This window comes from Cyprinodon tularosa, unplaced genomic scaffold (genome assembly GCF_016077235.1).
Source record: "Cyprinodon tularosa strain WSP-4 unplaced genomic scaffold, ASM1607723v1 ctg12, whole genome shotgun sequence".
Lineage (NCBI taxonomy): Eukaryota > Metazoa > Chordata > Actinopteri > Cyprinodontiformes > Cyprinodontidae > Cyprinodon > Cyprinodon tularosa.
In genome coordinates this window covers 3,727,161-3,754,627 of record NW_024038003.1, presented here as the reverse complement: position 1 = coordinate 3,754,627, position 27,467 = coordinate 3,727,161, and the positions used below count along the sequence as shown (strand labels likewise).

Here is a 27,467-nt window from a genome sequence, read left to right as displayed (position 1 = left end):
GTAAGATTACAATTTCTATCAGAATCTGTTGTCATGTCTCCTGGTTAATTTATGCATATAGGTTATGAAGTGTTATTTAAAGTGTTTGTCCCGAGTGATCTCTTTTCAGGGAAAAGAACCAGAGAGATATGGTGCTAAGGTGCATCAGCCTATCTTTAACAATATTTACAAGTATTTCTGAGTGAAACACATTATGCATCCCTCCCCTTAAAAGAACAGGAAAGATTAGGGTACAAACCAGAGCGAGAACCTTTACTTCACTTTTAAAAGTTTATTTTTTTCAGAGAACAGTAACAAACTCAATAAAAAAAGACATCAAACATGACATTTCATCATACCCCCAAGATGTAGTTACATTAAAATATCTGAAATTTTTTTAAAAAGGAACAGCAATAAATAAATAAAAATATAAAAGGGCTAGACTATTTTAGAGAGTGGATAATGAGGTGTATTTGGCTTCATTTCTATAAGCGCAGCATTAATTATTTAAAATGACCCATTATCTTACAAAAGGGTTACAACAAGACTTCCACTTTCTCAGGGAGATTTTTCCCATTTTTAACTGGTTCTTTGCAATTTAAGATAATTTTACCACAAGAACTATTCTTATTGATGGGGACATAACAGTTTGCTAAACTTAATATGAAACAGGTGGAATTAAAGTGTAAGTTAAAAAAAAAAAGTCTTGAAACAGTACATTTGTTGACAAATTTTTATTTGATTTCGAAAAATTTAACTGTAAGAAAAAAACTCAGGTGTGACCATATGAGTTTTGATGATAGCTGATAAAAGGAATTCCTTCACAGCCAACCAAGAAGTGTATCAGCCTTAACCTCTGTGACATGATTTTTTTTCACCTTCAGCCAAAACCTTAATTTTCCTTCTCAATTCTCTCCTCCTCAATGTTCCTGCAGACTGCATTGAAGGGATGCAGAAGTCCACAATTTTCCTGTGTCCCCCATCAATACCATTATCTCTGCTGTCCAACAGAAAATATATCATTCAAAGACACTTCGTCTCACTTCGCTTCTCCCCCTTCTGTTGGCCATTTGACAGAAATATGGTACGGCTTCAGGTCTTCCTCTGATACAAAATCAGGCGCATTGCTCATGAGGTCGTGACCGCGGAATGACTTTGGGAAGGCGATGACATCACGAATACTAGAAGCCCCAGCCAAAATGGAGACCAGCCGATCCAAACCTACAGGGAAAGACAAAGGAGATAGCAAACCACCTGCAGCTTAACTAAAAGCATCATTGGAGAGTGTTTCCTCAATTAGAACTGTTGTCCCAAAGAGAGAACATTATACTAACCACCCTTGTAATAATTATTTTTTAGGGATGCAACAGAAATGTCTGAACAAAGCGACAAACACTTTAACTGCCAGATGGTCTAATTCAGGGGTTTCTGAGGCTGCAGAGCCGACAGTGAAACCCTTTACAATAGCTCCTCACTGTGGCTTAAAACCACAAAGAACCAACTAATAATTTTTAATACATTTTGTTATATCTTATATGTTTTATCTTATAAAAACAGAAATATGTTTTAAGATCTATATTTTTCATAAGCTTGGACTTAAGGTGTTTATATTTTTACATTGACCATTAAGAAGGAAATCCATTCTTCCTCTTTATGAAAGTTTAATGTTTTGTCCTTATTTTAACCCTGTAAAGCCTAAACAATAAAATATTTGTCAGAAAATTCTCATTTCTTTTAAACCTAAGTTGGAAATTGGCAAAACAAAATAGAACCATACATTTTTATTAATTTAAATTTATTTATATGTTGCACTGGTGATGTAGACATCTCAAATGCCAAAATATATTACACTTTGTGTTAAAGGGTTAAAAACTACATTAAAAAACTAAAACAGTTTGTTGTTCAAAATGACAACAGATTTGTTGTAGCTGATATATAACTGAAAATAATTAGCTGTGTTTCTTGTAGTATTTGCTCTAAATAACTTTTTAGCTGAAATTTGGGTAAAATAGCTCTTTGGATTTGAACGATTGCAGACCCCTGGTCTAATTATTAACTTTAAATCTTCCTTGAATTCTTGCATTTAGCACTTTCCTATAACAACTGAGACAGTTGTGAAACAGTAAACTATCTAAGCGGGTAATTTTCTAGGGAAAAACTACATATATTCTTGTTATATTTATTGACTGAGGCTTACATCATAAACCCCCACACCAAAAACTAACATTTGTTTTTAACGAAAATTAGAATTATGCACAAGACAAGAGGGTTTGAAATTCAGAACTCTTATAAACACCTAATATACAGGGAAAAGTGAAGACCTGAGAATTACCTATAGGCCGTCACTCTCTGAAAGGAGGATAAGTTACAAAAAAAAATAATGATAATAATCTAAATAAGCTGGACTTTCAACCACATCATGACTATAAGAGGGAAGATTTACAAAGCCTGGAGCACAGCTGGGGTCACCGCTTCAACAACCACAGACATATGTGGATTAGAGCTACGTTACATGGACAGAGTTTGCTACAATGCTGGTTGCATGCTTGTCAGCCATCCTGTTAAACAGGACCTATTTAGTTTTATCCATTTTGATTGTTCTTTGCCAAAACAGGCTGAGGCTTCGGATAAAACATCTATGTTTATAACTACTCTAAATCTTCTAATTTAACATTTTAAACAAGAAATATCTTTTTGTGTTCTCTGAAGCAGAGGTAGGAGATGTGGAGCCATGAGCTCATCTCTATATCATGTATTTGTTCTGCCTAGCCAGTAAATCTCGTGAGTCCTGTGGAGTAAAAAAATGTTGAGATTTGTCTGTTCTTAGCCTCACAGGCACCAAACGAAGGTCATGAGAGATAAGAATGAGTTCACAGAGCCTCCTTCATGGCATGAATGGGAGGACTGCTGTTTTGAGGAATCCATCTGGCAAGTGAAAGATAAATTAAACTAACCGGGAATGGCCTTGATGAACTCAGATTGTTTTTCCTCAAAATGTTTGTGTGTGAGAAAGTTCTTTATGTAGGGATGGGATAGTTCCAAGGGAGAGTGTGTGTATTGGGAGTTGTTGTATAAATGTAATTACTGAGCTGGCCCCAGTCAAAGCTCTATCTCTCCGTCTGAGGATGTTAAATAAATTAAAATAAGCTAAAGGTTTCAGCATTATCCTGTTTAGTTAAAGCTCCTCTGACATGGAGTCAAATGTCCCCCAATGTGGGTTCTAGCATTAGCTCCCTGCAGATAAGAGCTCACTTACCCAAAGCAATGCCTCCATGAGGTGGTGCTCCAGAGTCGAGAGCCTCCAGCAGATGTGAAAGAAGACTAGGATCCTCCTGTAAAGGTCAAAATAGATTAATATTTAGCTTATCAACCAACACTTCCTCTTTACTAAGAGAGAAATTTTTACCTTGAGGATGTTCTTTAAGACGTGGAGCTGCACAGAGGATTTATGGATGCGAATGGAACCTCCTCCAATTTCACTGCCATTCAGTACCAGGTCATAGTGTTGCCCACACACCTAGGAAGCAACACAACATTAGGCTGAATGCAGTCTGTCTATTTTTTTATTTTCCAAAAGGGTAATAATAAAAAAAGATTAAATAAGTACTTTATGTGGCTCTTTGAAGAGCAGCTCCATGTCCTCTGGTCGAGGAGCAGTAAAAGGATGATGAGCCGACTCCAACTCCTCTGGTTTATCTTCCTTTGGTAGAAAAAGAGGAAAGTCCACAACCCACAGGAAGTTAAAGGCAGTCGGGTCACGGACTAATAGGCCATGAGCTTCAAGGAGCTGAGCAGCCTGGAGGCGAAGACTACCCAGCAATGGGCGCTGAGAGCAGAGAAGAGGAATAAACAGGATTTTGTAAGCAGATGATAGAAGTCTTAGTCGTTCCGTTTGTCTTAGTCCTAAAAACTCACCACACTGTTAAGAGAACCAGCTGCCAGCAGCAGCATGTCTCCTGGAGTGGCTTCAGTCCTCCTCAACAGGTCCTCTGTGACGGAGACAGGAAGCAGCTTCTTTAGAGGAGACTTTAATGTCCCGTCTTCTCTGATCAACACCAGACTCAGCTCCTATACAGAAAAAAGAAATAAAGATTTACAAAAAGGAGGTAAATAATCATCTGTGCAACTTTTATAACAATTACTGACTGTAGAGTGGATCAAAGTTTATGATTTTCTTTTGTTTGTTAGTTTTAGGGTGGTAGAATTCTGTATTTGTTTTTTCCACTACTGATTTCAACAATTCAACCATTAAACACTCTCTAGGATTCCCTTTAAGTCAATTTCTGATAAACCTTTAAATGATAAAAACAAAAAAAGCAAAGACAAGCCTACCTGTCCAAACTGAGTCTTTGCTGTTTGCTTCAGTTCTTCCAAATCTTTCCCAGTTAAAAGTTTCTTTCATCAAGATACAAGAAAGTAAAATATTTAAACAAAAAACGGCTACAATGAAACCTTTATACAGCCTAAAAATTGAAAATGAATTTATTCCTACAGCTCCACTGGGGACACGGATGGCCTGAACCGAGCCCTCTGGTTGGCTGAGAGCTGAGTTGAGGAATTCAATCTGAGTGGAGGAGAAAAGCTCACTGAGGTCTGTCAGCTGAAAAAGCAAAATACAAGAAATTATACACATGAGAAAAACACTTTTTTTTTTACTAAATTCCTTAAATCTTTCCAGTTAAGAATCTGCTTGTTTGGTGTTTTCAGTCACTACGGCACCAGGTGAATAAGTAAATACGCTGTCTGCTGATAATCAACCTTGTGCAAAAGGGAAGCAGTTTGGACATCTCCAAGGAAAGATTTTTGATAGTTTAAATCACTAACAAGTGGTTTAGAGACTGTATTACATATATGCTAATATTCTCCTCAAAGTTAGATGGATATTAAAGCAAATGCAGCTGAAAAGAAAGAAGAGATTTTGACAAATGAAAAATCTTTTTTATTACTTCTAATGAAATAGCAATAAATGTTATATCACACCATCAGTGTGAAAAGCTTTGGTTGTTAAAGGCATCCGCAATTGGTATCAACAATAGATTTTATTTGAGAAATATTTATTATCAATATTTAAACACAAAAATACTGAAAGCTGTTTGGTTTCAATCAATTTAAATTAGATATTTTTGGACACAGAAGTTGCCGTGTTGTTAACGCTGCAATGCATTCTGGGTAAATGCTAGGTCCTGTACTGCTAGCTAAAACAGCAGTGAATAATTTTAAACTTTTTCAGTCTGAACTGCAGCATGTTAAAAATAATACAAATTTAGAAAATTACTAGGAAGAGGAAAGGTCAGCTGAAAAAAAAAAGGTGTTTGAGGGTCTCCTTCATAGAGATGCTAACCCAGAGGGAAAGCTATGCTAATAAGAGCTCCAGTTTCAGACTGAAGCTGCTTATGGCATCAGGATTAAAACATTTTGTCATGTGTTATGACTGGAAGTTACTAAATGTTCACTTAACAGCTGTTCATTACCGTTCAATTTAATGTTGACGGCAATTTAATGTTGACGGCAGAAGCCAAGCTGATCGCATTTGTTTCTTTCAACATATAGCTCTTGTATAAGCAGCAATACAGTGTGGGATGGTATAAATTTACACAATCAGAAGCAACACAACGAAAAAACAACTCTGGTAATGGTTAGCCTTCCTCTGTAGGTTCCAGTGCAGTACGACCTTACCACATAATCAACCCAGCATATATTGCGCAGGTGAAAAACTCCATCGGTGAAAAATATATTACAAAGGACATACAATTTTTTAAAGTAATTATAAGTTTTTATGTATCACAAAGTGGAAATATTAAATTAATAGGAAAATAACAACATCTTCAACTAGTCGTTGGTCCCTTTAAAAAGGCCAAAGGTTCTGGTCATAAACTCTAGCAGAACTCACCTTCATATCAAATCTAGTGTCCGGTTTGTCCACACCGTAGTCTCGCATTGCTTCATCATATGTCAGTGTCTGGAAAGGGACCTTTAGAGAACCCCTTTCTGTAGGCCAGGAATACTGCAGCAAGCCCTCCACCAGAGATATAATACCTGCCTGGTCCACAAATGACATTTCTATGTCCACCTGGAGGGCCAGAAAGATGATCTGTTAGTTTAGATAACAGAGTGAAAATTTTTCTTTGACTGCATGTTTAGGATTGCTGTCCTGCTGGAAGATGAACATCATCTTCAGCCTCACGACTTTCCAGCCACTAAATATTTTTCATCCTGGATTGAGCTCTATTAGCCTTCCAATCAGCTCTGAACATAATCCAATCCCTGGAAATGAAAAGCATCCCTACCCTGACATGAAATTACGTGTTTTTCTCCTACACCTAACATTTTAAAGGCCAACAAGTTTTACTCTGATTAAAGTGATTTTTTTTGCCCTTTTTGGTGTGTCCCTAACTTGCGCCAAAACGCAAACGGGACATATTACGGCTCACTTTACAGTTGTTTTCTTCTCAGCTAAATTTCTGCAGCTCCTCCAGAGCCACCATGGGCCTCAAACCTCTGAGGTTCTGCCTGTTTAACACTTCATTTAAATCTTCCTTTAATCCCAGTCGGCCTCGGCAGATGGCCGCTCACACTGAGCCTTGGTTCTGCTGGAGGTTTCTTTCTGTTAAAAGAGAGTTTTTCCTCTCCACTGTCACAACAAGCATGCTTAGTGTGAGGGATTGCATTTGAGTCAATGAGTCGATGCAATTAACTAGTTTTCCATTGATAGAAAACTGAATCAATTTGACTGTATGATTTGGTGAACTGCAAAGTGCCTTGAGATGGCATGTGTTGTGAATTGGCGCTATATAAATAAACTGCTCCATCTCACCTGAGTGAACTCAGGCTGTCGATCTGGTTTGGAGCCTTCATCTCGGTAACACCGAGCCACCTGGAAGTACCTGATATACAAGACAAAGAGATGACATTAGGATGATGTAATAATTTAATAAAAGCTATTTGATGTAAAACTAAAAAAACTGATCACATCTATGCACAATAAACAAGAAAGCGGGAAATAAAATTATTTCCGATAATCGGCTAACTTTAAGGGAGAATTCCAGCTTTTTTCTAAATTAGGTAGAAGTGCATCAAATGTGTGTATCATGGGCTGTAGTGGTTCACAAACTTTTCTTGGTGGACCCCCCCTTTGATTTAAAAAAGTGCCCCCCCCCCAAAAAAAAATACCCTTTTGACAGCTGAAAAAAGAAAAGCCATATTGCAATAACTAATACATTAAACTAAAATCTTGTTCAAATGACTAACCTTTCACTTCTTAACTATAACTACTGTAAATTAGTTTTTTTTACTATGTAACAGATTACACATCAATACTTTGGAAAAATAAAATAAACTCTAATTTCTGCCTCCTCTCCCTGCAGTCAGATTAGTCAGACCTCAGTCAGACGTTTAATTAACAATCTAACGTATCCGAGTCTGTATATGTAGATGTTCTCCTGCTTTAAAACATCCAATTTAGAACATGGTTAAAATGTTATTATTTGATTTTATTCTATCAGTTGCGTTAGGAAAGGAACAGATGAAAAAACAAATTGCCACACTTTAAAAAAAAAACTAGCTATTTAATTCTTTAACTATCATATTTGGGCCTATAGACTGTGGATGAAAATGTTCTTAAACACTTTTAACTAAAAAAGGAAGAAAAAAAGGGACTCTTAAAAGATTAAATTAGAAACGTATTAGAGCATAAAGGTGCAGTGAATTGGACCCTCACCTGTCAACTCCAGCCACCATCAGGAGCTGTTTAAACTGCTGCGGGCTCTGAGGAAGAGAGTAAAACCGGCCCGGCTCTCTGGAGGGAACAACAAATTCTTTAGCGCCCTGAAAGGCAAAAATGATTCTCGGTAAAATATCAGACATAGTCGAATCAGGTAGCTTGCTAAAGGGACACCAATTTTAGCAATACAAGCAAAATATGGAACGTTTATCTGAAAAATTCATTCAACCATGAATTGGAGCTCTAGTTGAGCTCTTTACCCCGGTACATTCTAGTGGGATTATTTGACTTTCTGCTTTTAAATCCTGACTAGACAGAAATTGTCATCTTGTGACCAGAGGTTTTAAAAAAGAAACTGCTTTATCTGGATGTTATTAATTTGGCCACTGGGATTACATTAAAATACCATGGTGTCATTTTTATCATGATTTATAATTGAAATCTCATATTAAACAAGTTTCTACAATTTCTGTTTTTTTTCAGCTCAAGAATAATACCTAGTCCGTGAATTTTTACTTTAGGGCTGGATTACTGTTCTTTACTATCAGGAAGTCAACAAACTGGAGTTAAAGCCTTCAGCTGATCCAACATGATACAGCGGGTGTTCAGACAACAATTAAAGATATAAGATATTTCTCCTATTATAGCTTCTGCTAATTGGCTTCTAGTTTGTCCTTCTTTAGAAGTAGGCCCTACACAACCAAGCTTCATCTTATATCATAGATGTAATTATTCCTTATGCTCCTAACAGAGCACCTAGCTCTCAGTCTGCTGGTTTACTAGGGGTTCCTCGAATTTCAAAAAGTAGAATGGGAAGCAGATGTTTTATTATTAGGCTCCTCTCCTATGGAACCAACTATCATTTTAATCAATAAGGCAGACACTCCGTCTACTAATAAGTCTGGGCTTAAAGTTTTTTGATAAAGTTTAAAGTTAAAGTGGCTCAGGTTATCATGGGCTATCCCTATAGTGATGCTGCTTTAGGCTTAGACTGCTGGAAGACATAAAAACACTCTTCCTCCTTCTGCTTCACTGTACTTCCATTCTCAAATTTTGGACTCCATGCTCTCTCTGCATTTTTTCTCTGTTCTCTGTTTATTGCTACATCTGGCCCGGGGTGCTGTTTAAGCAACTATGTGTTCTCCTTCCACAGATTATCCACGTGGTCCTGTACTTAAACAATCTGTCTGTATATTCTGATTGAATTAACTCTGACATGAGATGTAATATGTTGTGATTTGGAGCTATATAAATAAACTGAAATAAGATAAGTATGGTGAAGTACAAGGACAATTATATGAAAGTACATACAAATAAAATAGCAATGCGTGTTTGTATCATCAAATAAACCTGTTAAATCCATTCAAGTTTCATGCTGCAGCCTGGCAAATTGTGAAAAAAAAAAATTCTTTACAAATAAAATATCTGAAAACCTTCTTACCCCTGGGGTTCTTTTGAATAAAGTAGGTGTTTCAACATCCACAAATCCTTAACAACCAGGAAAGAGAAAAAAACAATAAAAAATCAAGGCACGTTTAGAGAAAAAAAACCAGAGAAAAAGTTCATTTCGTTGTTCGTACCATGCACATTACAGAGATACTCTCTCATCTTCATCACTAGCTGGGATCTCAGTCTGATATTCTTCTGCATCTGAGACGACCTCAGATCCAGGTAGCGATACTGCATCCGCAGCGACTCAGACTTCTACACAACCCAACAGGCACAACATTTTAAAAGGTTAATTAATTATCAATGTTATTTCTACTTATTAGTGAACACAACTTTAACACCAGCCTCTTACTTTGACAAAGTCCTTTATCTCAAAAGGCAGCTTCCGGCACATGTTGAAAACTTCCACATTCTCTGCAAGGACCTCTATATCTCCTGTTGGCATGTTCTGGAGAGAACGCAGCATGATTAGAAGACTCACCATCGATCTGAAAATAGGCTGATTTCTTAAGTTTCCTCTATTTTATGATACAGTTTTACATTAAATTTATTATTTTTTAAAAACCTGCTGATGTTGCATACACTCCTGCAGCCATTTGTTACTTTGAATTAAACTAACAATGTTCTCTTAAGCTTGAGCTGGAAATCACAGATGTAAACCAGCAGGGCCCTCTTCACACCATCTACACATTTTATTTTTTACCCATAACTGGTAGTTAGGACTGAAATAACCTGTTAATTTGTAAATCTATCTGGAAAGAGCTGATTAATAAAAACTGCCTTATTTGGACATGAAAATCATAACCATGGAGCACTATTTAACGAAGGTTTTATTCAAAAACATTCAACTTAGGTTTAAAAGTATTGGATCTCCCTATAAATATATTACAATAATGTGTTTAATAGACATAATAACATAAAACACACTCAAACCTTGTTCTCCTGCCCGGCTGGTCTCCTTCTGACTGTTCCTGTGACCTTGATGACTGATTCCACTGACAGACCTGACAGGATCGCTTTGATGCTGGTCGTAGACTAAAACCAAAAGAAGACTCAATTTAAGCTGTGATCTTTCTTGTTCTGTTAAATTCAAGTTTTTAATTTTTCAGTGCAATCAGCAGTTTCCTACAGTTCTAGTATCTGTAAGGTCATTTCTTACCTCTTCCTGAGGAATCAGAACTTGTGTCAAACCGTTAAAGTCTCGCAGGATGACAAACAGGTCTTGTCTATTGTAAGCATAAAGAAACAAGATTCATTTGAAAGCTGAAAATGGCTTTTGGCAAACGTTTGGGTAGAATTTGCCAAGGAATTTTCTGTTTTGGCTTTTTTACAGTAAACATATTGTTGATATATAAACAAATTAAAAAGGAAGGAACCTTAAAAAAAGGTCGGATTTTGTTACAAGGATGACATTATGAAACAAACAAAAAACAAACAAACACACAAACACCTAAGCAGACAGCTTTGTTTTCATGACATATAGGGACATTTCATTGAGTTGCATTCATTTTATATGGCCTGACCCTTACCCTATTACCAACATATACGTAATCCTAATCCTAACCTAAACTGAATTCATACCTTAGTCCTAACCCCAACTCAAAGAGCGCAACTTTACCATATGGGGACCAGATGAATGTCCCCATATATAACTGTAAGTCCCAACAATCTTAGATATTTTACAAAATACCTTCTCCACATTGTAGGTAAAACAACACCAACTAGCCAGGTAGCAAGTCGGATCACATTTCACAACCAGCAACTATCTAGACAAAAACTCCTGAGATAATGAAGGATATTTGCATTCACCCTCCTTTACTCTAAAACCTTTGAATAAGATCCAGCAAAACAAACGATCATTAGAAGTCACGCAAAAGTCAACCTGTCTATAATTTAATCTTAATTTCTTTGTGGTAGCGCCAGGTGTTTGCTAGATAACATTAGAGAACAAACAGCACAACAAAGACCAAGAAGCAGAGCTGAACAGCTCATGGAGAAAGTTCTAGAAACAGGTTAGTTAGCAGGGTTAGGATGTAAGACGACATACTGAGGTTTAAACATGATGAACTGTTCAGTTTTCTCTGACAATGAGAGGAGCTGAAAATACAGACATGGCTATCCACCTCAAGTGGAAAGAGCGTTAATCAGACATAGGAGAAGAGGACCATGATAAGCTGCAGAGTTCAACAGCTTAGGTAGGAGGAACACACACCAGGACAACTAAGAAGAAAGTCTTAAATAAAGCTGGAAGAATTGCAGGTTGTGGTGTTCTGGTCAGACGAAATGAAAAATGTACTTTTGTGCATAATGATTGGTAGAAAGCAAGTGCATCACTCTGAATCACAGTGGTGAAGCATGATGGTAGCAGCATTATGATATGGGGTAACTGATGGTGCAACCCAAACACGGGGAATCCTGGAAGGAAAAAAACTTTTAGATGTAGCAAACGACTCGAAGCTGATGCAGAGGTGCAATTTTCACCAGGACACCTAAACATGCAGGCAGAGAGACGGTACAATGGTTTAGATAAAAAAAATCAAATTGGTACAACCTAATGGGCAAAGAATCTCTTACAAGATTTGAAAAAAACAAAAAAAAACAAAAAAACTTTTCTGACTAATAAGTGTTTGAGGATGATGGAAAATCCATATATGTGCAAAGCTGAAACATGATGTCAATATTATTGGAGAAGCTGAATACAAATGAGCAAAACATTTTTGGTTTATATATGTCAAAGAATATTCAAAATCATTATTTATCATTCATTAACCTCAGAACAGAATTCAAGTTAATCTATATCACACAATCTCTTAAAAACATAAATGTAACCTTATGTCCTGAATACCGGTACTTAAACTGTTTAAAAGAGTATTTGACTACATATTAATGACAAAAAGCTAACCTGAGATACTGGACCCAGCCACACAGCGTGACCTTCTCTCCCACATGATGTGACCTCAGCTCTCCACAGGTGTGAGTCCTGAAAGACAGGCTGCTGGGACCTGCAGACACCACAGCAGAAAATGACTATACTTTCAGTAAGTCCTGTAAATGCACACAGCCAATCAAAACTCCAGACACAGTACAAATGCCGTCAGTATAGGGGAAAGATTCTAATGGACCTTGAGTGAGGGGGGCCCCAAAAGAAATAGAAAAGATTTTACCTGCTAGTCTTTTGAAATATAAAAAGAAAATAGTGAAAATAAATAATTTTTGTGTTCTTCCTCATTTTTAAGCAGTAAACAGCAAAACAAAACATGAATATATTGACCAGTCCTGCATCGCATCAGTTCTCCTCGTCTGTCACCTGCAGTTTGCTCGCATCATTTTAAATAGTGATAATGAATTAAACAAATCAATGCATGTTTACAGCAGTTTAAAAGCTTACACTTTTTTTTTTTTTTCGCTGGGGCCCAATATCAATGTTTTACATGGGGCCCCAGAATTCCTGGCAGCGCCCCTGAATGTCATTATTCCAATATTTCCTGCTCTATAATTTGTCATCTTTAACCGTAGATAGATTGTGCCATTTACTGAGGTACCTGAAGTGGCAGAGGGGGGCATGGAGAGTCTGTTGGAGCTGCTCAGCTGTCTGACTGGTCCTCTGATCATCAGGGATCCCCTACATGAGGCATGTTTATACACAGTGTGGGCTCTGAAGCCTGTTAGGACCCTCTGAAGCAAAAACCTGCACTTTGTTGCCATTTCTAACAAACCCAGACACAAGTTAAACCATCGAGTTATAGAGCGTGTTATAGCCTGTTAATATACATCCCCTCCTGTTAGGAAACCCGAGCAGCCGCGGTCACTTTTCTCTCCGTAACCTGGTTCCGCATCTCACCCCTCCCGGTCAGGACAGGTTTCCCCGCTCTGCACTCATGTGGATGGGTAGAGCTGACTGTTAGACGGCGATTTAGAACGCTTCCGGTTAGTTATATATCAGGCCTACGTAAAGAGAAGTGACGTCATGGTGTAAGGCAAAACTATTCAATCCACGAAATCATCGATCTGAGCTTGAAATAAACTGTAATTACCCCTAATTTGATTCTTAAATGATTAAATCCATTTTAACGACTAGTGCACATATAATATATAGACGTAAGTAAAAATATCCAGTGACAAAACACTGTTATGTTATTTTTTTTTAGTAGGTATATTAGGTAGGTATATTTTCCACCATAACTTACAAATCAATTCTTTAAAAATCCTACAATGTGATTTCCTGGATTTTTTTTTCTCCTCATTTTGTCTCTCATAGTTGAAATGTATCTATGAATGTAAGAACATTACAGACCTCTCTCATTATTTTAAGTAGGATATCAGTGGCTGATTAATGTGTATTTTTCCTTTTTTTTGCACTGCCATGTTGCACATACAGTAACATTCTTTTTGCAAAACAATCCTCAATGAGAAACATTCTGGTTTTTCAATCACCAAACACAAACCTATGAATAATTCAGACACTTCTCTTTGTTACTGTTGAAAATGTGAAATAAAAGAGCATCCAGTTTAAGTTATAACAATAATGCTGGACTGTGCACACGCCTACACACACATGACAATGGCAAAGGTGAGTCTTGTTTATGGCCAGGGCATAAAAGAGGACCTGGAATCCTCATTGATCTCTAGAGACATTAAGCAGACATGTTCACAGACTTTTTCTTGTATGTGCTGACATTGTGAAATATTGCTGTCCCTCTACTTTGACTTTATTAGAATAGAATAGAATAGAATAGAATAGAATAGAATAGAATAGAATAGAATAGAATAGAATAGAATAGAATAGAATAGAATAGAATAGAATAGAAAATCCATTTATTGTCCCACAATGAGGAAATTCTGGTGTTACAGCAGCAAAAAGATTATAGAAAAACTGGTCACACAAATGTGGACCTTAGAAAAGTGTAGAAGAATAAAAAAAATAAACAAATAAAGTACTGTACTGTAAAGTGTTTTAACAATGTAAATACTGTGCACCTGGAGAATAAATAACCAATATAGAGCGATGGACATTTTTACAGTAATGGATATTTGAAAATAGCAGCAACATCAGAGATGTGCAAAATGACAGCAGCATGTTATTTAACTGACTAAGATAGAAACTGTGCAAAATCAGCATGAATGTAACAACTTACTGAGGTTGTTGGGAACAGTGATGGTTATAAGGTCTGTTTGAGTTCTGAATAAAAATAAACAAGAATGAAGTATCAAATGGGATTTTTTTTTTTAAAGATTGTGTATTTTCTTTTGTATTTGGTAACATTAACTAGAAAAGCTTCAACAAAATACAGCAGACTAGAATTTAAATAATCGCGAACCAATATACCAAACGTACAGTAGAGGGCGCTGTTGTGCCAAATCTGAAATATTTTGGTGAAGAAGAACAACCTCCAGTTTAAAGTGCAGAAATGTCAGGCAGCAGACTAATGAGAGCCATCAGAGTGAGTGAGTTTGGTGCTCCGTCTGTCCTCAGGCTGTGCTCGGATGTCCCTGTCCCTCAGGCCGGACACAGACAGGTGAGACACCCCGCTGCACGCGAGGCTCTGCGGGTCACAGTCCGCAGGTGGAGGAGAGGAAGTTTAGCCACAATAACAACTACAGAGGAGCTGCAGCCAGAGCTCTCAATCATTAACAGCTCTGACATGAGTGTTAATCTTTGCTTTCCTCTTTGTAAAAAAACATCTAAACAACACATTGATCTCACTACACCGATATCTTTTTTGCTTTCATAAAGTCTTCTGTACTTGGAGGTTATTAAGTAATATTTGTGACCTGATTTAACTATCATTCTGCAAGGCTGAGGTCAGAGTTCATGCGAAGGATTTTGCAGCTTTAGACCTTTTTTTTTTTTGCAATTAAAGTCACCTGCCGCCATCTTGGTACTCCCCACTGTCACTGAGTCGCACTTTAAAAATAAAGTAATGAAATTACCATAACTATGTAATCAATACATGTACATCATCAATTTAGCCCTTTTGGCACATCATCAGGTAGTGTGTGTGTGTGTAATATTCTTAATATCAGACTACACTATTATTCAATTCAGTTTATTTCTATAGCGCCAATTCACAAAACATGCCATCTCAAGGAACTTTACAATTCACCAGATCATCCAGTCAGATTGATTAAGAGTTTTCTATTTCAGGAAAACCACTTGATTGCATTGACCTGAATGCAATCCCTCACACTAAGCATGCTTGTAGCGACAGTGGAGAGAAAAACACACCCTTTAAACAGGAAGAAACCTCCAGCAGAACCAGGCTCAGAGTGAACGGCCATCTGCTGAGACCGACTGAGGTTTAAGGAGACAGAAGCAGAAATACAAAAGCAGCTGTAAAAGGCGGTCCTGTCCAGGAAACAAACAGCTAGGCAGACAAGCTACGAGCCAACTCCCATGTCAGAGGACGAAGACAGCACATCCAGACAGTCATGGTCAGAGAAACAGGACTACACTGGAAAACAGGTCGATCTCCGACATCTATAAACAAAAGTGTTGATGGCGGCAGCACAGCTGATATTTCTCTCCAGGATGGAGTCACAGCCAAACAGGAACAGACAGAGCATAACGTTAGAGATTGAACTAACAGATTCTGCAGAGTAGGAGAATAGAGAGAGAATGAAGCAGAATGCTCCATTTACACATCAATTCTGTTGTCATAGATTTGCATTATATAATATATTATTTATAGACTTCATGGACGTCATACTGAATATGCAATGTAATGTGCCTATTTGCTACCAAATATTACAGTAGTCTGCATATGTTGGTGAAGGTTCTCAGCCATCCAGGTCATAGTCATTCCAAAAAGCAATTCACTGGACTTGGTTAGAACAAAACAAGCCTTTGTTGGGCGACTGTATAAAACCTGGAACTCAACGCTATTCCTGACATTGAAAAAGCTTCCTGGATGGGAAGCGAAATGTCTTCCAACTCGGAAACCAAGTCCAGTGGATTGCTTTTAATTTTTTTAGGAATAGTCTACATATGGCATGAAACAGCTAGTGTGTGACAAAGTGAGGAATCTATCTTTATTTCAAAAGTCTTAAGCCTCCCTGAAAATGAGAAAATTATTGTTGTTGATCCGGTAACACACACATTTTTTACATTTGCGAATGGTCTGACTAGGGAGTACCAATATGGCGACTGGTGACGTCACAGCACCCTGCACTACTAGCAGCCTATCGGCAATCCAGTGAATAAATAGGAGATCATTGGATGACATGCAAAGGATATAAGGTTAAACAAGTATGATCAATATTTTAAAATCAGGCAAGCCATTACAAAATGATTCAAGTTGTTTTAATTTAGTAATAATTTGGCCATAGAAAAGAACCACATGATTAGGATTTTGTTTGTCATAATCACAGTTTTATGTGCTTATGTAAGAATAATAATTAAAGCCCATAATATACAGACTCCTGGCAGTTTAAAAGTCTTTTCAACGTGTTTATTCTGAAGGGTTGATTGCAAGGGAGCATCTGTGGAGGGAGCTATAGATATGGATAATCAGACCTGCTGGAGCTCATCACTAAACAAAAAATAATCTGTGGGTTTTGCTGCTGTAATGCTGATATAGATTTTTTACATAAATAATGGTAGCACTGATTATTGACATGCCATTTTTTAATCAACAGTAAACAAAAACAGATGGCTATCTGTGTTTCAGAATAAATATTCCTTTTGTGTTGCGTATTTTTAGAGATGACTTTCTAATGGCAAAGCAAACCTCTCATGGTAGGGAAAATCATTTTCTGTTTCAGTCTGGCAGGGATCTGAATAATTTCACTTAAGGCTTAAAGTAAAAAAAAAAAAAGATAGAATAATACTTTTTAACTGGTTCCCAGCTCTGATAAGGTACTTCTAAAACATATTTAAGATCTCTGTGACGTAGGTACTGATCCGAGTCCAGGCTTGTGGAGTGAACCCCGTGGAAACATACATCCGCTCTGGATCGTACGCCCGGAAGCCCGCCCTGCCGTACACGCCTGGCTCTGATGTAGCAGGAGTGGTGGATGCTGTTGGAGAAGGAGTCAGCGCAGTTAAGGTTGCAGTATAAACCAAACACCATCACAACACAAGGCATTAATTTTGTTTTTATTTAAAGAAATTACCACATATCAATATCTATCTTTTTTTCATATTTTGGGGGGAAAAGAATGAAAATCATATAATTTAAACATAATTATTTTTGTTATAGACAAAGATGTGTCTTCTGGAAGGAAAACAGTTTGAACATATTTCCCCTAGTAGCTCATTTTATCCTTTTTTATTGAAATAAAATCCCTAAAATCTTAATATATCCATGTTTGTTCCTCTGAGGAATGTTTTCCCGGCTCCATACTTTCACCTTGTACTGTAGATATATGGGGGAGGGGATTATTGCCTATTCCGCCAGTTCAAGTTACCCCTACAGCATTTTAATTAGACCCAGACCTAGACTCTGCCTGGGACCAGGACCCTTTATTTCACCAAATTCATTCAGCCCAGGTAGTTTTACTTGCATGCTTTGCCATATTTATATCAAAACACATTTACTTCAAACATCCTTTGATTCTATAACATAGACGTAACCAGGTTCTTATGCTGGAAAGTGTCTCTAAACCATGATACCTCCACCTCCGTACCTCTCATTTTGTATCAGGATGTTTTGCTGGAATGATCTGTCTAAATAAACACATTTCTCTTTTGCAAACCTTAAATTGGTCACATACTGTAAGCTTGTGTACAATTTAAAAACAGCCATTTTAAGGGTGGACATTGCAGGTGTGTCCTAATTTAGTATTTTTCTCGGTATATGTCCATATTAGTGAGAGGAAAGGCAAAGGTCTTTGTAAGGTTTCTTAATTCTGTCAGCAGATGTAAGTACATTTCAATAAAATGTTCTATTTTCTTTTTTTTAATTTAAAACAATCATTCAAGGAACTTTAGCTAAATCAGTCTGAAGACAGTCTCCCACATCAGGTGATTGATTTACATTTTTTTTTTCCAGGCAGGGGATCGTGTCTTCACCACTGCCACAGTGTCTGGAGGTTATGCAGAGTATGCTGTAGCAGAGGTTGACTGCGTTCACAAGCTGCCGGATGCTTTAGACTTCACACAGGGAGCAGCCATAGGCATTCCTTACTTCACTGCCTACAGAGCCCTGGTTCACAAGTAAGACCAAACCTTTCCATGACATAGAGGATTCAGGGTTTAAATAGATCTGCACAGCTTTTATTCTGCATGCAAATACTCAGAAAGCTGAAAAAAATATTCATACTCCTGCAGAACATGATAAAAAAAATACATCTATGTACATTTTGACAGTTGAATAGCAGTTGAGTGCCCTGTTTCAGAAAAAGCCAAAAATGTAAATAATTGTTATTACTTTGTTTTCCTGAGCTTTCTTGTTCACTTTCTGGCCAATAACCTGAGAGTTTATTGGTGTGTTTTCACATCTGCATATCTATATATTTGCACAATCATAATACATTTATTACATTTTCTGTACTGGCACATGATGACTGCTTTGTCTTGACACAGATTTCTACAGGACTGTCTCAGAAAATTAGAATATTGTGATAAAGTTCTTTATTTTCTGTAATGCAATTAAAAATCATGAAATGTCATACATTCTGGATTCATTACAAATCAACTGAAATATCGCAAGCCTTTTATTGTTTTAATATAGCTGATTATGGCGTACAGCTGAAGAAAACCAAAATATCCTATCTCAAAATATTAGAATATTTCCTCAGACCAAGTAAAAAAAGAAAATTATTACAGCAAAACAAAATCAAACATTTGAAAATGTCCATTAATGCACGCAGTACTTGGTTGGGAATCCTTTTGCACAGATCACTGCGTCAATGCGGCGTGGCATGGAGGCAATCAGCCTGTGGCATTGCTGAGGTGTTATGGATGCCCAGGATGCTTCAATAGCGGCCTTTAGCTCATTTGCATTGTTGGGTCTGGTGTCTGTCAGCTTCTTCTTCACAATACCCCACAAATTCTCTATGGGGTTCAGGTCAGGGGAATTGGCAGGCCAATCAAGGACAGGAATGCCATGGTCAGTACACCAGTTACTGGTGGTTTTGGCACTGTGGGCAGGTGCCAGATCATGCTGGAAAATGAAATCATCATCTCCATAGAGCTTTTCAGCAGATGGAAGCATGTAGTGCTCTAAAATCTCTTGATACACAGCTTCATTTACTCTGGACTTGATGAAACACAGTGGACCAACATCAGCAGCTGACATGGCTCCCCAAACCATCGCTGACTGTGGGAACTTCACACTGGATTTCAAGCAAATTGGATTTTGCGCCTCTCCAGCCTTTCTCCAGACTCTGGCGCCTTGACTACCAAATGACATACAGAACTTGCTTTCGTCTAAAAAGAGGACTTTGGACCACTCTGCAACTGTCCAGTGCTTCTTTTCCATAGCCCAAGTCAGACGCTTCTTCCGTTGTCTTGAGTTCAGAAGTGGCTTGACCATGGTAATACGGCTATTGTAGCCCATTTCCCGGACACTTCTGTGAACAGTGGCTTTTGATACCTGGACTCCAGCTTCAAATTCTGGAAGCGGCTCTTCTTCACAATGCTGTTAAGGCTGCGGTCACCTCTCTTGGTTGTTGTTACGCCCACCAAGGACACAACATATTTGAGGACACGAGACAAAAATGAGGGTTCAAAAAAAGATATTTTATTAATAAATTCTCTCCGTTTTAGTTGTTCTTGGTTCGGCTTCTTCAGATTTTCTGCGAAGAGAAAAATAGTTAACGGCCCTCAAATCCCGTGCCCCAAAAAGTAAAAAAAAGAAACCCAAAGTAACAACAGAAAGTTGGACCTGGCAGGCCGATCAAACAGAATAAAACGGTACAGCAGGGGGCCAACCCTATACAGGGCCGTCGAAGCCCCTACTGGTACCGGACTAAAGGCCAAAATAACCTAAGCAAAAGAAAAATCGAAAACAGGACTACCGGTCCCGCCAGGCCAAAAAACACAAGAAAAAAGTAAGAAAAAGTTAACAAAAATACCACATGGCAGGCTGGAACGTCCGCTGCAGGCCGCAGCGACAAGACAAGTGCGCACCGCGCACGATGGAGCAAATGAAGCAGGTGGAAAGCGGCGTCCAAACGAAGTTGGAAAGGAACGCGTTAACGTGCTGAAAGCCAGCCTATTTATAGGCGGACGACAGCACCACAAATTAACATAATTAACTCGCCAAAAGAATCCCAAAATATATTAATAAAAGATCCTTCAACTAAAGTCTATAAGAAAACAAAGAAAGAAATGGACAAAAACCATAATGTGCCCGAAGCACATAACGGTTGTGCAGTTTTTCCTGCCATATTTCCCCCTTCCAACACACGTTTTGTGAATGTGCTTTGAAACTGCACTCTGTGAACAGCCTGCTCTTTGAGAAATTTCTTTTTGTGTCTTACCCTCCTGATGGAGGGTGTCAATGATGGTCTTCTGGACAGCAGTCAGATCAGCAGTCTTCCCCATACTTGTGATTTAGTTTACTGAACCAAGCTGAGTGTTTTTCAAGGCTCAGGAAACTCTTGCAGGTGTCTCGAGTTAATTAGACAATTGAAGTGATTAGTTGAATAGCCTACTAGTATACTTTTTCACGATATTCTAATATTTTGAGATAGGATATTTGGGTTTTCTTCAGCTGTACGCCATAATCAGCTATATTAAAACAATAAAAGGCTTGCAATGTTTCAGTTGATTTGTAATGAATCCAGAATGTATGACATTTCATGATCTTTGATTGCATTACAGAAAATAAAGAACTTTATCACAATATTCTAATTTTCTGAGACAGTCCTGTATGTAGGGACTTTTGTTTTAGGATTTTTTTTATGAACTAGAGAAAAAAGGTGATCAGATGCAGCGTTGTTTACCCCAGCCCTCTGTCTTTTATTTGGTTATTTATTACATAAACGAGTGCATAATTACAAAGAAGATGAGGATATAAATATATTTAATGTAGAATGCTTTTGTAAATTAAAATGCAAAAACTACTGCTTCCTTTTCTGCCCAGCCCCTCTGAACCAACACTTTTAGATCTAGTATTTTAGATGCATCATTTCATTGGGTTGACAATCACATTGAACTTCCATTAATGTTTTTAAGTAATCCATGGATCTTAATGTAATGTTAGTATTAATTGAGAAGGATGAGGAAAAACCTTAAAGGTAATTCCAGAGGTCAGGGGTTGTTTTTCACTTTTTTTGATCTAGACTGACGTTGAACATTAATAACAATAGTATTTACAGACATTATAATTGAATAACCCATAAATAAAATCTTTAATACACAAGACAAAACAATTGCCATGAATGAATCATATTTAACAAAATTCAATTCGATTGAGAAATACTTTATTAATCCCAAAGGTTAGTTAGAATTCTTATTTTAACATGGCCTTCGTAATATTCAACTTTTATGAATAAAATGCAGTCCTTGTGAAATTTTTTGATTCAATATTTTCTGCTTTTATTGTTATTTATTAATACCAAAATATAATATTTAAGTAAAATTCACAACAGTTTTTTTAATAGCAATAATTGATTTCCTATTAATGGTTTGCCTTATTTGACAAGTTTTCATTTAATATTTGCAAATATTTAATGAGTCGTTTGTTCTTATTAGAAAAATAAAGATTAAGCTCCTAACTCCAAGTAAATAAAGCTGTAAAATCAGAGATTTTTGGGGCCATAGGCATCTAAAAGAGGCAGTGAAACAGAGGTTATCTTACAAACACTACAGCTGTTATTTTAAATTAGGTAACAGCGCCCTCTGGTGGACACCTTATTTACTGCATCGTTGTGAAACCCTGCAGAAATCTGATCTATTGCCAACCATTATTATTTGAATTTACAGCAGAGGAAACAATATTCTGTCTTAAAATCTGAAATCCTATTATAAGGAGCTACCTCTTAGCTATAGATTTACTATACAAATGTGTTTGGGAGGGGATATTCTTTTTTATAGTTTCATTCTTTTCCAAGATTTTTTTGCAGCCTAATTATATAGGAAACGTTCTTGTCAAAAAGGAAATGAGCTGTGACCTTGGTAATTATGGTTATGTTGTGTTTTATAAAAAGGTTTCATTTTTTTGTTGCATTTCTGTGGTTTTTGCAGAGCTCATGCTAAAGCTGGAGAGACGGTTCTCATCCATGGAGCCAGTGGAGGGGTGAGAGGCTTCCTGATTGTTTCTCAAGGTCCAAGAAGGCCCCAAACAGACAAGACAACTCAGATTCTGATCAGAGAAGCATCCCAGTAGCCATTTTAAAGCCACTAGAGATTCATCCTTAAATTATTTTTGCTATTTGCTTTTTAGACCTCTGATATTTATTTATTTATTTTACAAGAACATAGTTAAAAGCAAATGAGTTTCAGGAATTATGGTGCACAAACATAATTACAGCACCTGTCAGTGCAGCAAAGGAGCAGAAAAAACAAGGCAAGGCAAATTATATGTATAGCACAATTCGGTACAAAAACAATGCAGAGTGCTTTACATGATTAAAATATAGGAAAATAAAACAGAATCAAAGCAAGTAGGAAAAGAAATATAAAAACAATAAAATAAAATAAAAAAATGCAGAAACAAAAAAGAATATTGAAAACAGTTGGACTACACAAGACACCAACCTCTGAGCAGGTTGTTTGTGAGCGTCCAGAGATTTGATATCCTGCTTTCTCTCCTTTAGCTCGATCAGGTAGCAAACCCTCAGCTACTTTAGCATCTTTAGCACTATTATCACTATAGCTACAGGATTTTACTGTTGAACGTAAAGGTTTTCTCCACGGCGTTACTGGTAGATTCTCCACTCCTCTTCAGCCTTACTTAATAAAAAGCTACTGACTGTGGTTCACACCATTGATCATATCTCTGTTAAAACAAAAAAAAATACTGCGTTCCTCATAAAAGCAGTATAAAAGTTGTTCAATGCAGCCAATGATGCGTTATTTCCACATCAGGATATCTCACTACAGAAATACTTAGATTCTCTCCAGCAGCTGAGCTTTGCTCTCTGATGCAGATAAAGCATGTGGCCATTAGGGGGCAGTGTTTGCTTTAAGAACTAGTCCAACAGAGTGGTTTATATGCAGACACGTAATCAGAGCAAACTCACTTATAGGTAAACGGCTTTTGAATAAAAGTCTAATGTAATGGCGTCTACGATGAGAGGGATAATTTTTTTTTCTTCTTGTACATTTTTTGTTTAAAGCTTTTGTCAAACATTGTAGTTTAAAGTCTTGCACTGTAGGTTATCTTCAGTACAGACCAGTTTTTCACCAGTATTTAGCTAAAAAATAGGGAATTTAATAAAGTAAAGGCATTAGGATGTCATGTCTGAATTAGCTCCAGAAATCCTACCTGTGACCAAGCATCTCAGAGGAATGCATGTTCTTGTCTTTGTGTGTCCCCAGGTTTTCGTTAATATAAATATTTGTAATGATTTTCTACTTTTATAATCAGTTAAAAAGTAAAGCTGAACATGTATTTAATATTTGTGCCTCTAATCTGCTGATATTTAGGCTTACAGATAATAATAATTGAACTTTATTAATCTCCCATTGGAGAAATTTACCTCTGCATTTAACCCATCCCATCAGGGAGCAGTGGGCTGCCATTGTGCGGCACCCAGGGAGCAATCGGGGGTTAAGGGTCTTGCTTAGAGAACAAGATTGGCTGTGTGAGTGGCTTTCAAACTCACAACCTCAGGATTTCAAGCTCCAGAACCACCACCACTCCCCTTTCTGCTCCCCGGGCGCCGCACAATGGCTGCCCACTGCTCCCCAAGGGGATGGGTTAAATGCAGAGAAGTAATTTCCCTCTGGGATTATTAGAGTATATAAAAATTTAAATTAAAGATAAAATAAAAAATAAAAATTAATAATAGGATATGATTGTGTGTTTGTATTTCTATTGTTACTGTAAAGATAATATGAAATATTACTAACAGGTGGGCGTGGCGGCGTGCCAGCTGTCCCGGGCTCTGGGCCTCAGGGTGCTGGGGACGGCGGGGACACCCGAAGGGATGAAGCTGGCCCTTGGCAATGGAGCCCACTTGGCTTTTAATCATCGAGAAGAGGGATATATGGATAAAATTCTGGTACTGACCCACACAGGATGGACTCACAAGTCGCACCATGCTGTCAAAATACCCTCATTGAATTCTTCAGGTTTTACTTTTTCCTCTCACTTAAATTTTCAGATCGTCAAACATATTTTAACAGCATATAAACCTCTTAGTAAATCCAGAAAGCCATTTTTGAATTATAATATAATATATATATGTAAAAAAACGTCTTGCAATCTTAAATGAAAAAGTATTGTAGTTTCTGTCTAATCCTAGTAACTGCTTTTACCCCCTATGGTGCCAACAACAGCCATCAAGCATCTGTGCAAATTAGTAATGAGTCTTTGACATGGCTTTTCTCTGCAGGATCGTTTTAATTTAACTATATTGGGGGTATTTCGGGGCGCCAATGGCCTGGTCAGGGCTATGCCACATTGAAATCGAATTTAAGTCCAGACTTGGACACAGTCCCCTTCAAAAAATGCTTGGAGCAATGCTGCTGCATATCACAAAACCCATGGATTGAGATCCTAGGGAAACCATCACACTGCCGCCACCATGTTTGACTGTCAGGCTTTTTATAGAACATTCTACCTAAAATCTTGGGGCTCATCAGTTTGTGGGATTAGGTTTCAGTATTGTTTACGGCCTTCTAAGGTGCCATTTTTTCTCACTCCTATCTGACCTTAAATCAAACTTTATTTAAAGGTCATTTTTCATATCGTTAGTATGATATATTTGATATTTGAACAGAAATATCTGCAGTGATTACCGTTGTTCTGCTTCTCTTATGACCTCCTTAAGCGGTCGATGAACTCCTAATCATGTCTTAGTTCCTTGTTTTCTATTCTTTAGATTCTATAATGTTGTTTTTTAAGATCTTGTGCTTCATGCAGTCAGTCGGGTTTCTGTAAAAGTGATTTCTTCATTTTTTTTTTTTTTTACAGGTTGGGCAATTATTACACGTGGTTTGGTTTCCCACAAACCAAAACTGTGGTTAATCAAAGTTAATTCATCATTCAACAAGAACAAGAGGAATATTTTCACTTAAACTATTTGGATTGGTCCTTTGATAGAATATTCATAAAAATACTTTGATCTTGGGTTTCCTTTGTCAGATACAAGAATTTGATTGATGATTTGAAACTTTAGCCAAAAATTAGACTTTGTTTCTTAGTTTTTTTTTATTTTTTGAAGATCAGATCTCTATGCTGCACTGTAATGGATACAGAACCACTGGGGTGTGTGTTTGTGGTTTCCAGGAGGCCACAGAGGGCCGGGGTGTGGACGTGATCGTGGAGATGTTGTCCAACGTCAACCTCAGCAAAGACCTCCAGCTGCTGGCCTACGGAGGGCGAGTCACGGTCTGCAGGATTTCACTTTAGGGTCCCTGTGCCTGGGTTATAACTGTCTCTGAGGGCTTTAAACTTGGTTTGAAGCTCTCAGCAGATTCAGCAATATTTTTTTTATCCTTAAATGTATTTTTTCTTTTATTTCTAGTTTCTTTTTTCCTGTAGGTTGTTGGTTCAAGGGGCCCTATAGAGATCAACCCCAGAGACACCATGGTCAAAGAGAGCAGCATCATGGGAGTAGCCATTTTCTTCTCCACACCGGTACTGTCCTCAATGTTCTAACTTTCTGTAGATACATCTAAAAAATCTGTAGTTAAACGTAATGACAATTAGGAATCCAACAACATTGCTCGCCGACACCAGTAATGAAACATTTATGATGTGTCTTGTCAGGAGGAGAAGAAGGAGTGCGCAGCGCTGCTCTTTGCTGGGATGGAGGCTGGATGGCTGCGCCCTGTTGTTGGTGCCCAGTACCCGCTGGAGAAGGCTGCCCAGGCCCACCATGACATCATCGAGAGTCCCGGGGCAGCTGGGAAAATTGTTCTGACGATGTAATATAGTGATTTACTAGAGTAAGGGTCAATTCAGGGAGGATCGAATATATTAATGTTCAATAAAAAAAAAAAAAAATCTAATTATAATGTAAAACATGTCATAAAGATTAATTAGATGATGGTTTTCAGCCTTTATTACATTATGATGATTTTTATAAAAATAAACAAAAGATTTTAATATTTTGTTCAAGCAATAAAAATATAAAATATATATTAATTAAAATACTGAAATATTGACTAAATGAAAATGGCTGTTATTCTTCAAAATGTACTTTTAATCTGAAAACTGAGTCCCTTTGGAGTGCAAAGCTGAATTTATTAAATATAACAGTACTCCTGCAGAGATCTCGAACAGCTGCCAATTCACATTAGATGTTTTTTAACTTATGCAGAATAATTTTGAAGCCTGTTCAACACAGAAACACCTTGTTAAGAATCAGGGATAAATTAAGCTGAACGCATACTTTTCATAAGGTCCATGTTATGGTAAGGCTGATAACTTGAATGAATAGAAAGGATGGGTTTAAATGAGGCTGTAGGTTTTGACACGTAAAGCCCATTTCTTCCGCCAGCATCTGTTTGTTTGTACACGTATTTTAACAGCTGGTTTTATAAAAGTATTCACACCCCTTTGGAATTCTTTTAATATCACATTATGGCCACAGCTTCACTGTGTTTTATTGCACTATTATGTGAAAGATTTAAACTAAGAATTTCATCATTGTGTAGTGGGAGAGATAAAAAATATGTATTTTTCAAAATGTGTCTCTAATGCCTATCTGAAGAATGATGCATTCATCCCCTGAGTAAATGCTCAAACCCAGCGTTCACAGTAGTTAAGTCTTTACCATCTTTGCACATCGAGAGACTAGATGTCTCTAGATTTGCACAATGCTTTTTGCAAAAGCTGTCATAGTATTTAGAGAGACTCTGAACACTGATTTTAACGTTTTGCCACAGATTGGATGAATGGTATTTTTTCTGTATCTTTAGGATTTATATACTGCTGAAAGGAAAACATTCCCCTATCTATTCTCAAGTCTTTCATCCACAAACATGTTATTTTTTCAGTATTGCCCTGCATTTAGCTCCAACTCTTCCTACCTAACACAGCATGATGCTGCCATCCTCATGCGTCACCATGGGAATCATTGATTTCAGCGGGATGTGCAGTATTAGACTTCTAGCACCTGAAGCATTTTGGCCCAAAAACTATATCTTGTAGCTTCATGAGATGTTTAGGATTTATTTAGGATATTGTTTCTGAACTTAAACCCCACCCGTTCTGCTGTGTTCTTCGGTTTTTATGATGCTGCTTGGATTTAAACTCAA

General features: G+C 37.4%; 2 protein-coding genes across 2 annotated transcripts; one reads left to right on the top strand and one right to left on the bottom strand.

The window, feature by feature from the left end:
• Positions 1 to 698: 698 nt before the first annotated feature.
• dars2 (aspartyl-tRNA synthetase 2, mitochondrial) lies at positions 699 to 13,073 on the bottom strand. Its single transcript, XM_038271609.1, has 17 exons — positions 12,691 to 13,073; positions 12,051 to 12,150; positions 10,308 to 10,374; positions 10,082 to 10,183; positions 9,501 to 9,596; positions 9,280 to 9,403; positions 9,141 to 9,187; positions 7,697 to 7,803; positions 6,794 to 6,863; positions 5,870 to 6,049; positions 4,472 to 4,579; positions 4,312 to 4,374; positions 3,895 to 4,047; positions 3,587 to 3,805; positions 3,386 to 3,496; positions 3,236 to 3,311; positions 699 to 1,200 (listed from the first exon to the last, which is right to left on the bottom strand). The coding sequence occupies exons 1-17, from the start codon at positions 12,851 to 12,853 to the stop codon at positions 1,019 to 1,021; spliced, it is 1,968 nt and encodes a 655-aa protein (XP_038127537.1). The 5' UTR covers positions 12,854 to 13,073; the 3' UTR covers positions 699 to 1,018.
• Positions 13,074 to 14,507: 1,434 nt separating this feature from the next.
• Positions 14,508 to 26,236, top strand: cryz (crystallin, zeta (quinone reductase)). Its single transcript, XM_038271620.1, has 8 exons — positions 14,508 to 14,664; positions 17,041 to 17,193; positions 18,139 to 18,302; positions 22,281 to 22,332; positions 24,113 to 24,262; positions 25,492 to 25,593; positions 25,747 to 25,842; positions 25,975 to 26,236. The coding sequence occupies exons 1-8, from the start codon at positions 14,557 to 14,559 to the stop codon at positions 26,134 to 26,136; spliced, it is 987 nt and encodes a 328-aa protein (XP_038127548.1). The 5' UTR covers positions 14,508 to 14,556; the 3' UTR covers positions 26,137 to 26,236.
• Positions 26,237 to 27,467: the final 1,231 nt, after the last annotated feature.